Source organism: Cupressus sempervirens, chromosome 1, assembly GCF_028749045.1.
Source record: "Cupressus sempervirens isolate cs-2001-9-10 chromosome 1, ASM2874904v1, whole genome shotgun sequence".
Classification (NCBI taxonomy): domain Eukaryota; kingdom Viridiplantae; phylum Streptophyta; class Pinopsida; order Cupressales; family Cupressaceae; genus Cupressus; species Cupressus sempervirens.
In genome coordinates, this window is record NC_143118.1 from 41,388,795 (window position 1) to 41,401,774 (window position 12,980).

General features: G+C 42.6%; 1 protein-coding gene across 2 annotated transcripts in view; it reads left to right on the forward strand.

Annotated features, from left to right (window-relative positions):
* The window catches only part of LOC149576076 (Translin family protein), a 122,343-nt gene that overhangs the window by 74,780 nt on the left and 34,583 nt on the right, over window positions 1-12,980 (forward strand). For both annotated transcript variants that reach the window (XM_089816255.1, XM_089816260.1), the window contains exon 6: window positions 1,676-1,811. In XM_089816255.1, the coding sequence (XP_089672381.1) occupies window positions 1,676-1,811 (136 nt within the window). The remainder of the gene's footprint in view (window positions 1-1,675; window positions 1,812-12,980) is intronic.

The window sequence follows — 12,980 nt, forward strand, 5'->3', positions numbered from 1 at the left end:
ATTTGGCGACACTATACGGCCAACGTACACTACTCCGTGCACCATTTACACCACTACTCAGCCCTCCTGTCTCTAGACTAGGGTTTCAGAACTTCACAAAATATGGGTTCTTCCTTCAAAGATAATAGTTCTGCAAATACTATGTATATCCTGCTGAAATTCGATAAGATAATGTATGCTAAAGTGGTAGACTTGAATTGTGTTGTGTGCTCTTTATCCACAAACATAGCCTCTATAAATATGGCACCCAAGGGACATGTCCCTCTCTAGGTCGGCCAAAATTGTCCTCTCAAAATTGATGTTCATTAGGAATAAAATTAAGTAGTATTTAAACTAACTAATCTTGTTCATAGTTAACCAAACAAGACTACCCTAAGGGAGACGCCGATTAGATCTGAACAGTTTATTTATAGGCCTTTCAAAGGCATTATATATATTAATAGATCTGTACGATCTGCTTCATTAGACCAGTGTGATTACAAAGTTACAGAATTAACATTTCCCATACTCTACGACCATTCAACTTTGGTGACAACACTTTTTCCTGTACTCTTGCGCTTTGGCTAAGTAAAGTTTGATTGCAGGAGTTCACGTGTGCCAACTGTACTCCTTCATTGGTTGCATGTGGAAGATTGTGAGTTTACTGTTGTAGACCCTCCTGACTCATTATATACAATCTAAAAACAATCTTACTTACATTTGCCGTTTGGCTCTGATACCATGTTAAGTTTAATGAATCCTTTTCTCCAAATGTAATTACACTGCCATGGTATTGGTGTGTTCCAAATGCAGATTTGAATCTCATATAATTATGAGAGGACATGAGACATGTCTCTATGATTTAATTAATAATAATATATTAACAAAATAATAATATGTATAACAATAATATATATAACAATAATATATGTTATTTGACATGAATAAGTATATATAGGAAATGATGAGTTACCAATAACAATAATGTATCTCAATTTGAATCAATCCAACTGAAGCTACAACCTTAACACTAAGAAGAGCAGATGAGAACTTAAAGAATAAAGAGTATTCCTATAGTCTATCCTAACAACTCAGCTTACCATTATGACTATATATTACAATATTTCTTTAATCTCACATAGAGGTCACATTGGAGCTTTATCAGTCGCAGATTTTGGATGTGTTTTATCAGTTCAATTTGGATGTTGGCATGCATATGAATATGAAAATTTATTGCTATTGTAATTATCTGTTTTGCAAACTGTTTGCAATTCAGTCATTATTTGTAATAAGAGGAAGATCAGGCATTATATCTGTTATTTGTAAATTGCTGATTAGAGTGTGATGATAATGGTAATGTGTATTCAGTAAATTATATCCGAGTTATATAAGATCTATTTTAAATATTAGAATTTGATATTATATTTCTAAATATTAATTTTTTGTAGAAGGATATATGCAATATTTGCATGAGCATATGGGGAGTAAGCTAGGATGCATCCTGGAGCAAAAAATGTTAATAATTGTGGTTTCAATAGATTTTTGTTTGGTTGATACTTTGTGTTGATATGCCCGATTTGAAGGGCTACATGAGAATGTTTGCTTCATGCACATGTGTGAATAATCTGATATGCATCCTAAGATTCAAATAAATGCAACTCTTTTGATTCCAAATAATTTTCCTTTCTTTTGGCAGCCCAGGTATGTGGTGAATCAGGTAACTATGGGGGATTATGAGTGCCCAGGAAGAGTTTCCAGGTTTCTAAGCGATTTGTATGCAGCCTTTCGTATACTGAATCTTCGAAATGATCTCCTACGCAAAAGATTTGATGGTAGGTCCTTTATTTTTCTGCACCGAAAATGCTTGATGATTCCTAGAGTGGTATCTACCTTTTCTATTCAAAGAAGTGCGCTTTATATCTAATAGTTCTACAAGTATGCCCAAAGTTCTTATATTTAAAGTTGTCAGTATAAAATTGAGATTATTATAAGAGATACATGTTTTATATGGCTGCTACCAAATGATTTGTAGGCATATATGTTTCTATGATATTAATGGTTTATCTCTTTCCATGTCTCAGAAATGAGTTTTCACAAATTTACCTTGTAGCCTGAGGAAAAATGACAAGATTATTTGCAATTCAGTGTCTCGTTTGTCATCTTCCAACAATCAACCTTTCTGGAGGTTGGGAAGGAAATTGCAATTGGGTGCCCAAAAATCCTCCAATCTGAAGCCCAAGATTCAACATCAACCACTTGGCCCTAAGTGGCAGGCACATTGGACATCCCTAAGTGGCAGGCACATTGGACATCCATCACGGGGTGGTCTGACTAGATGGTGATCTTGTATCTATTTCTCTCCTTGAGTTTCCTTCTCCTCCACATGATTGTTTCCCAGGTTAATGTTCTAGAATATACATTTTACACAAGGTCACCAGGAGACGGGGGTAATTGGAGATTTTGGTGATTGGTACTGGTACCGGTACATCTAATATTGAAAATAGGAGATGGGGGTACTTGGAGATGACAATTTTTTCAATATAATATAATAATTTTCAAAATATATCATGACAAAACTTTAAAAACAAGAACAGTGGTAAAGTTCAACATGAAGCCCAAGATTCAACATCAACCACTTGGCCCTAAGTGGCAGGCACATTGGACATCCATCACGGGGTGGTCTGACTAGATGGTGATCTTGTATCTATTTCTCTCCTTGAGTTTCCTTCTCCTCCACATGATTGTTTCCCAGGTTAATGTTCTAGAATATACATTTTACACAAGGTCACCAGGAGACGGGGGTAATTGGAGACTTTGGTGATTGGTACTGGTACCGGTACATCTAATATTGAAAATAGGAGATGGGGGTGCTTGGAGATGACAATTTTTTCAATATAATATAATAATTTTCAAAATATATCATGACAAAACTTTGAAAACAAGAACAGTGGTAAAGTTCAACATGAACTTAGTTTAAATACAAAAATCAAAATGTCGAATGTCATTGTGTCAAAGAGGTTAGAAGTGACTCTACATATATCTTATTAGATTATCATTACATTTTGAAATTAAAAAACACTGATAGTTTGATGCTGATATGCAAACTAAAAATGAAAACCAGAAATGTATTGCCAGCTCTGCAGCATTTTGATAATTGATATCAAGGTCCTCATAGGATGCTCTCAAAATAATGATGTCTCTCAAACTCTGGTTCCTCTATTGGTAGTTTGAACTGGGGGTAATTCAATAAGGCCATTTGGTTCAATCTGTTCATCCACCATGGCTGCTGCATGGTGGAAAACAACATTTTTATTTTGTTTTTAACCTTTTCACATGCCTTTGGCTAGAGGAGTCGTGTGGAGACGGCCGGAAACATGGCAGGAGATGATGGGAGATGTGGAAGTAAAGTCTCCAGCTGAAAATGAAATCTCAGTAAGTGTGACAAGTCTCCAAGATAGGCCTCCATCTCCGAGACACATCTCAGGGAGGTGGAAACAGGTCTCTAGGTTACAGAGATTTTACATTATTATTATTTATGGCACACACATAAGGTAATGCATGTGGATGATATCTTCGTGAAGCATACACTAACATAATGTCCCCTGCTCACCTAAGTCAGAAATTAGGGACTACCTCCACTTCTTCTTCTTACTATAGCAATTAATTGTAATTAGGCCATGTAATAGATGTTACACTAATTATTAATTACCATTCTTAGCGTGAGATAGAGATATCTGCAGAGATATATAATTGGTAGCAATCTGGCATACGATAGTTTTATGAATAATATTATTTTATTCCTAATAGGCTATGGGGGCTATTATATGACTTTCAACAGTGGTTTGTACTATAATTTGAGTGTTTAGATTCCAAATTTATATGTATTGCATGCGTTTCTATTTAAAATTAATTATTGGAATGTTTACAATTGATAATACTTATAGGTATTAATATATAGGGAAATACTTGAATGTGTGACTTCAAACTGGTTTAATGTTGTCGTAGGTAAATATTGTGTAGCCGACGGGTCTCGTCGGGAAGGTTCTTGTTATGTAGCTGACGAACCCCTTCGGGAAGGTTCTTGTATGTAGCCGACAGGTCCCTTCGGGAAGGTTCTTATTATGTAGCCGATGGACCTCTTCGAGAGGGTTCTTCGGAAAGTATTTATACACCCTTCGAGATTATTGTAAATCATCATTCAAGCATAATGTAATGTCTTTGGCATATGCGAATAAAATAAGAAGTTCTGCTATTCATATCTATTGTCTGTGCGTTGATTTCTTTACCCAGTATAGTAAACATTTGGCGCCATTGCCCGATGGACCTGGTACGATGACAGGCAAATGAAGACTAAATGTCGAATCAGTTGAACAAGAATAAGAATAAGTTGAAGGAAAAGGATGAATTACACACAGCGTAGGAAAATTTAATTTTGGCACAACAGGTTGAACGCAGACGGAGATTTCAGCAAGTTACCGACGGACACAAGCACTGAAAAATTGTTGGAAGAGACTCGACAGTTGCTCGATTTGGTGGAAGAAGCAAGGAAGGAGTTTCTGAACCTGCTTACACCAAGGGAAGAGAATCTAGACGGAAGGGGATCGCCTCGCACGGCTCGGAGTGCCGAGGGAGCACGAGCGTGGAGTGAACTCTTTGTTTGAGATATACTTCCGGAATAGACAGCTTTAGTTAACGAAAACCCTTCTTCACAAAACAGCCTGGGTATTGGAAATAACGCAGCTGTCGAAAACAGTGTGGGTGTTGGAAATAGCGCAGGTGTCGAAAACAGCGTGGGTGTTGGGAATAGCACGGGTGTGCAAAACAACGCAGGTGTGCGGAACAGCACGGGTGTGCGGAATAACGCATGTGTGCAAAACAACGCAAGTGTGCAGAACAGTGCGGGAGTGCAAAACAGTGCAGGTACACAACAAAACCCACAACATCTAGTAATAATTGCAGGACCAAAAGAAAAGTTGCCTAAATTTGATGGTGAAGGAACCGTCGATCTGATCTGACATTATAAAACATGTGAAACGATCTGGAGGGCAAATGACAATAGATACAAACGAATGGATTCGACAATTTCCCGCTACCCTACGGGGTGTTGTGATTGATTGGTTTACTGAGATAGATCCACAAAAGTTAAACAGTTGAGATAATATTAAGAAGGAATTTATTGCGGAATTTCAAATATTGCGAGACGATAATGAGATTGTAGCGGAGATATCAATCCTAAGCAAGGGAAGAATGAAACAGTTTGAGTCTTCGCCATGAAGTTAAAGGACCTGATCAATAAAATGGAGAATAAGCTAGCTGATGGGCTACAAAAGAGATGGTTCATTGAAGGCCTTCGCCCGAAGCTGCGAAAGAAGATGAAGATCGTGCCACCATCAACATACATTGAAGTGTACAATCGAGCAATGAACCTCGAAAGTGACCAGAAGACAAAGAAGAAGAAGAAGACCTCGTCCGATTCAGAGGATGACGCATCTTCAGGAGAAGATAGCAGCGATGATGAGGGCAGCAACAAGAAGGTTCGTGCCCTCCAGAAGGACATGATTCGGATCATGAAGGAGTTCAAGAACATGAACAAGGAGACTAAGGGCAATGAGCTATGGTGCATGGAGTGCAAGAAAGAAGGCCATATGAAGGGATCTTACCTGAAAGATCAATTTTGTGAGATTTGTCAAATTTTGGGACACTCGGTAAAGGAATGCCCTTTTGTTTACCGTACTGGTAAAGAAATCAACACATACAGACAATGGAACACGAACAGCAGAATTATATTCGCATATGCTAGAACATTCATTATGCTTCACAAGATTAGCGATAGTAGATTCTGATGATTTACAATGATCCCAGACGAGATATAAATACTACTGCCGAACCTTCCCGAAGGGTTCTATCGGCCACAACATTACATCCGCTACAAACTATTTACTCGTCGGCTACAAAATACAAAACACCGACGACAGTCAATCCGTCGGCTACAAAAACACTGCCGAAACCATCCAGTCGGCTGATACCATCCCCCCCCCCCAAAAAAAGTCGTCTCTTGACGACTAACAAAATATCTGAGACAAATTAACAAACAAAATACATTAACGAACTAACTGCAACAAGAAAAATCTGCTTCTGCCACATCACTTTTACATTCATCCCGTTGCATTTGTAGTCTCTGTTAACACAATACTGTCTTCTCAAGCTGACCTTGATAGCCATCCGTGTTGCTTTCTTTGTCCAACTCCTCGGTACCCCGAGCCAAGTGTCACTGCATTGCCTCCAACTGGATGATCAGCTCCTCGCGAGCTCTCTACGCATCCACCAAGACAGCCTCACAGCCAACACCTGCTTCCACTGCCTCTGGTACACAACACTCTATGCCTATATCCGCAACTGATTAGACTTCTCACAACTAACATCCGCAACGACTGGGGGTCCAGGGGGCAACGCCCCTAGCGGGGTCGAGGGGCAGCGCCCTAGGTGCGCTCCCTGTCGCAGTACAGGGCGCTGCCCAAATTAACACTCCAAAACTCACATAAAAATGCACGGAACACATTGTTTTTGCCATTTTCTGCCGATTCCAGACTCTTTCTGGTAACCACTGCTGCTTCCCCTTCCCTTTGGCATCATTTGTTACTCATTCCGAACAACTTGAATCTGTTGTCGTTTTTTTTTGTTTTTTAAAATTATTTGGGAACAGAATACAGACAGTAGAATTATATTCGCATATGCCAAACATACATTATGCTTCATGAGTAATAGAAGATGATTGATGCTTTACAATGATCTCAGGCGAGATATAAATACTACCGCCGAACCTTCCTGAAGGAGTCCGTTGGCCACAACATTACATCCGCTACAAACTATTTACCCGTCGGCTACAAAATACAAAACACCGATGACAGCCAATCCGTCGGCTACAGAAACATCGTTGGAACCATCCAGTCGGCTGACACCATCCCCCCAAAAAAACAGTCGTCTCCTGACGACTAACAAAATTAGGAGACGACTTACAGACAACAGAAGAAATACTAGAGAGAAGGGGGCGTCTCAGAAGTGTGTTGCTGGCGACGTAACTCATACACCTGCTCTGTCTTGATGCGGAGATCTATCTGAATCTGAGAATTAACTTCGACGGCCTCCTTTAGAAGAAGCGCCGCATCCATAGCTCGCGTCCTAGCTAACTGCATCTCGTGCTCAGCCGCATCCTTATTTCGGACCGCCGCCTCTGTACCTTGCCTAGCCATGTCCCTCTCTTGCACCACTGCTGCCATATCTGCTAGTACTGTTGCTCGCTCGGCGGCCCATGCTGCCTGCTGGTCGGCCAAGTCGGCAGCTAGCTTCTGTCTAGCCTCACTCTCAGCTGTCAATGATCTCTCTGTTGCAACCTTGTTTGCCTCCGCACGCCGACGACCATAGTAAACATCCTTGTACAATCGCACAATCTCATGTGCCAGCTTCATCATAGGGGTGTCATTGGGTCCCAACTCCGGCTCAGTAGCCCAATCTGCCAACATCTCAGCTGTCTCCACTGCCGGCCAGCCCCTGTTTACAAAACAAGTCTGAAATCGTCGAGGACAAATCCCACGGATATATGCTCTGATCAAATGCCACTCCCTCCGCCGAGTCAGGGCCTGAATTGCCACATCGTGTCCCTTCTTCAACGCAGGCTTCATAGTCCTGAGGTAATCCTGGCACCTGTCCTCATCCGACACGTAATCCTCCTTGGCGAAGTCTTCCAATGACCATTCCGCATCACTGTTCTCCTCCTCATCAGCGGGACCCATGCCCACATCCGGTGCCGCCTTTTCTGTTGTTGGCGCAACCATGGCATGTGGCATTCCCTCCTCCTGAAGCTGAGGCTCAGGTACTGCTGGTGATGTTCCTGAATGCCTAGGAGACTGAATGGACGGACCTTGCTTCGCAGGAGTGAGTCGGAATTATTGCCTCAGAAACTCACTAGCTCTATCCATCACTTTCGGTTGGTCTGACTGCGCGAGCTCCATGTTCTGCTCTGGTACTGGCGGAGCTGACTTGGCCTCTGCTAAAAAAGATGACGAAACAGTGACAACTGCATCACAATCAATGACCTCCAACTGAACCTGTGGCTTAGGCTCCGGTGGTGGCAACTGTGCTCTCTGTGAGACTGCGACGGTGACATCTGCTGGTACAACTGGAATGACCTTCGCTACAGTCGTCGGCAATATCTCGGCGACTGTCCGTGGGACAACATCTGTTGCTATCTTTGGGACCATCTTCATCATTGTCCGTGGGACATCTGCCTTCGTTGGAGGAGTCATAAGGACCGGGGCATGGCATTGACCAAATGCTGGAATGACTGTCGGAAAGGTAGTCAAGTGCGCCGAAGTTGACAGCTGAGGAGGGGTAAAGAATGTGGGCCCGCTACTCGTTGCCTCACCGTCGCTGATGTGCTCACCTCTTCTTCCACGGACTCAGCCTCGTTACTCATTGAAGTGCCCTCCCGTCCGCTATCTGTCTCTTCGGAAGCAGCCAGTCCGCGAAGTACTTTCTTGTGACCTGCTGCTGATCCTCCTGTATCCAAGTGTCACCAGTAGAATATAGAAGGCTCCCCATCTGCCAACTTGCCCCTTGGAGGAGCCTCAAAACCATCTAGTGGAATCTGGCTAGCTGCAGCCTCCAGAAACAGCCTGATGACATGGTGCGGCATAAAAAATGTTCGGTGCTGAAGCGTCATGAATTCCTCCATCCTGTCGGCAAGCACTGAGGCCCAATCATATACCACTCCCTGCATGATACCATTCATAAACACAATTTGCGACAATGCTATATCCGAAGCTTGAGTGGCGCCTGTCAACCTGCTCTTGATGATGTCCATGATACAACACAGTAAGTGTTCCTCACGTAGGAAGTGTCCGCGTCAGGAGGGAGCGGGAACACCAGTATGGAAGGTGCCACATCGGTTGGATATAGAAACAACCGACACGGTCAAAACAACAACAATAGTAGCAACAACAATAATGGCGGAAGGAGTCGAATTCAGTATTATGCGAATGGTCGGCCGATAGTTCAATGCCGCGCATGCAATCTGTGGGGTCACTTCGCCCGAGAGTGCACAACGGAAAACACACCGAAGTTGCTATGTCGATGGTGTGGACCTGGCAATCATGACGATGCTAAATGCCTGAAGTCTGGAGTAAACTTGATTACTGTCGGGACGGACGAGAAAGAAGTTCTGGCAATCACTCGGAAGTAGGCGAAGCTATACCTCGATGCGACGGAGGAAAAGAAGAGACTGGAGGAAGCACGGGCAGAGATCCAGAGAGCAACACAGATAGAAATGGAACACCTGAAGGACACGCTTGGTACCTCCGTACGAAACTGCGCAGAACAAAACATCGTACGGCAAATATTGCAATGATCTATTGCTCACTATGCCTCAGCTCCGATCGGCACTCACAAACATCGTTCCCGCTGTTAAACTACTAGAACATGGAAGGGAGTAGGAAAGTGGAGCAAGTATAGTGCGGATGCTATCCGGTGGTTGTTGAAATGGGCATTCTTGGGACTGTGCTAACGGACATGATCGTGGACGGAGGATTCGGTGTCAATGTGCTACCAGAGGATACTTGGAAAAAGTTGGGACAGCCGACATTGTGGCCACCTACCTTCCAGTTGTTAACAGCCGATCAACATGGAATCAAGCCATTGGGAGTACTCACATCGCAACCAGTGACAATTGGAACACAATCGTTCCTGTTGGACTTTGTTGTGATCCCACTGAAGCAGAGAGGATACGATGCTATTCTGGGTCGGGGGTGGTTGATACAAGCCAAGGCAAAACACAATTGGAAGAAAAATACTTTATCACTTGAAAGCAAAGGCTGGAAGTATGTCATCGATCTACACACTCAGATGGTTGGAGACAAAGCTCTATCGTCGGATTTCGAAGGAGAAGAGGATGAGAGGAGGCAGAGTATGGAACTCGATCAGGAGGGAGTCCTACGATTGGAAGGAGATGACGATCTGGATTCAGTAAACGGTCTTTACCACTGGCAGATGGAGGATTACGAGCTCTTTTTGAGTTGTAATATGCTAAGGATCGACGGAGGTAAGAAAGAAGGAGGAAATGAATGTTCGAAGGAACAAAGAGAAGCCGAAGAAGGAAATGAATGTCCGAAGGAACAAAGAGAAGTTGAAGAAGGAAATGAATGTCTAAAGCAACACAGACAAGCCGAAGAAGGAAAGGGGGGTATGACTGAAGCTGAAGGAAAGAATATACAGTACGAACCCAAAAGAAGGAAAGATTCCACTGTACGACTACGTATGAAGAAAGTATTATGTCGAACCACAGATATGGCAGAAAGGTACCGACAGCATGGAAGACACACAATATGGTCTGCACAGGCAACAAAGAGGAAGGGTTTAATAAAAGTTGCAGCAGGACGGAGTGGAGGTGTTATTGACGGCAAGAAGGGGCAGCTGACAGAGTCCATGGTACCAAGCTTCGGAAACAAACTGGGCGATATGGAAAATCGGATGGAGAGATCGTGTACCTTAAATAAACTTGATGAGTGACGATTGCAGGCACAAGGGGACACAGAGGTAACATAGAACAGGCGTAAGGCGTGGCACAATAAGCACCTGGAACTGTGCAAGCTTCAACCTGGACAGTGGGTGTTGAAATATGACAGAAGGAATGAATTTAAACCAGGCAAATTTAAAGTCAAATGGGTTGGGCCATATTAGAGCCGCGACGTAGGGGACAATGGAGCAATAAAATTATAGACTTTGGATGGACAAGAAGTGCCTCAGGCAGTGAACGGCTCGAAGATGAAGATTTACCAGGGCCGGAAGACTCCCTCGTCGCAAAATGAAGTTCGAACGACCCCTTCATCATTGCAGGATGGCAAAGTTCGGGTGGAAAATTAAGTCTACTGTATATTTTATATTATTAAAAAGAAAAAAAAAAGTCAAGTCAGAAAGCACTGTACGGTCCTGGGCAGATACTGTACAGCTTTTTAATAGATGTCATCGTACGGATTTTTATAAGAATGTCACTGTACTATTTTTAAGAAAAAAAGGCTTATAAGTCCAAGTGTAATGAATCACGTACGGATTTTTGGATGATTGAGCAACGTACGGATTCCATAAATAGTGTACGGACTTGGAACAACATCAATCCTGACCTCCACCGTACGGATTTTGCAAGAGTCAACGTACGGATTGAACTCCCAGATTGACGTACGGATTTGTGATTAATTAAGAACTTGCGTACGGATTCCACAGGCGTACGGATTTCTCAAACAAGGTTTGGTGTACGGGTTTTAAAGTTTTAATTGTATACTTGTTGATGCCGTACGGATTCCATGAACTTAAATTGCCATACGGATTTGTATGTTTCTGAGGTTGCCGTACGGACTTTGCATACTATGGTGATTTAGCGTATGAATTTTGAAGGACATTATAGGATATTGCGTACGGAACTAGCGTACAAACATGAGGCAATTAAAGGGCTCAACTGTACATACCTTCACCATGCGGCTTCTTCAGGGAAATTAGTGGAACAATCAAACACTATACACTGGTAAGAAAAGGTTAAGACCATATGCTCAGGAAGTACAGTGGAAGGAATTTGTTTGCTCAGGATTGGAGAGGCTGCTGTACAGGCATGCACTGGTAGAGGTTGATTTTGGCTTGAGGGTTTGCAGGCATCTTTAAAAAAAAAAAACGTCGACAAATCAAGAATGCTCAAAATCAGTGATGGATGATGCCAAAGGAAAGGGGAAGCATTAGTAGTTGCTAGAAAGAGTGTAGAATCAGAAGTAAATCACAGAAATAGTGTGTTCCATGCAGTTTTGTGTGGGTTTCGGAGTGCTAATTTGGTCTTGGCGGCAAGGGGTGCTGCTCCTCAACCCCGCCGGGGCGTTGCCCCCTAGACGTCCAGTTATTGCAGATATCAATCTTGGGAAGTGTGACTAATTGATGAGACCTGGAGCTATTGCAAGCATAGTGTGCCAGAGGTGAAAAGATCTATGGAACAAGCATTTTGAGAGGGGTGTTACACTTGGAGTAGGTGTTGGCCGTGAAGCTGTCTTAGTGGATGCAGGGAGAGATCGGGAGGAGTTGATCATCCAGTTGAAGGCAGTACAATGACACTTGGCTCAAGGTACTCAGGGGTTGGAAGCAGAGAAAGCAACACAGGTGGCTATCAAGGTCAGCTTGATTAAGGGACAGTCTTGTGTTAGCAGAGGCTATAGATGCATATGGGTTGGAAACCAGTTTGCTGCAGGCACAGAATGAATGTGAAAGTGATGTGACAAGCAGATTTATCTTGTTGTAGTTAGTCAGTTAATGTATTTTCTTTTGTAATTGTCGTCCGAAGACGACTTTTTCTTTTGGGGTGGATGATGTTGTAGGTAAATATTGTGTAGCCGACGGGTCTTGTCGGGAAGGTTCTTGTTATGTAGCCGACGGACCCCTTCGGGAAGCTTCTTGTATGTAGCCGACGGGTCCCTTCGAGAAGGTTCTTGTTATGTAGCCAACGGACCCCTTCGGGAAGGTTCTTCGGAAAGTATTTATACACCCTTAGGGATTATTGTAAATCATCATTCAAGCATAATGTAATGTCTTTGGCATATGCGAATAAAATAAGAAGTTCTGCTATTCATATCTATTGTCTGTGCGTTGATTTCTTTACCCAGTACGGTAAACAGATGTCTTCTATGAATGGCTTCTTGCTTTGATGCACTACTTTCTTCGGATGTTTTATCACTGACTGGGATGCTTATGAATTGCTCTATGGATAATTGAAATGGCCGATGTTTTATTTCCAAATGCTGAATATATATTTTATATCTTGCGAAAGTGATGATGAGTTGCTTCCTAAAAGACATGTCTCATGCCTACTCATCATCACTTCTTTTCCTAAGCACTAATTGCACCACTTCATTAACGCCATGCTTACTGTTTGGGTTTATGTGCCAATTGCATCTCTTGATGATGGTAATTACTTTATT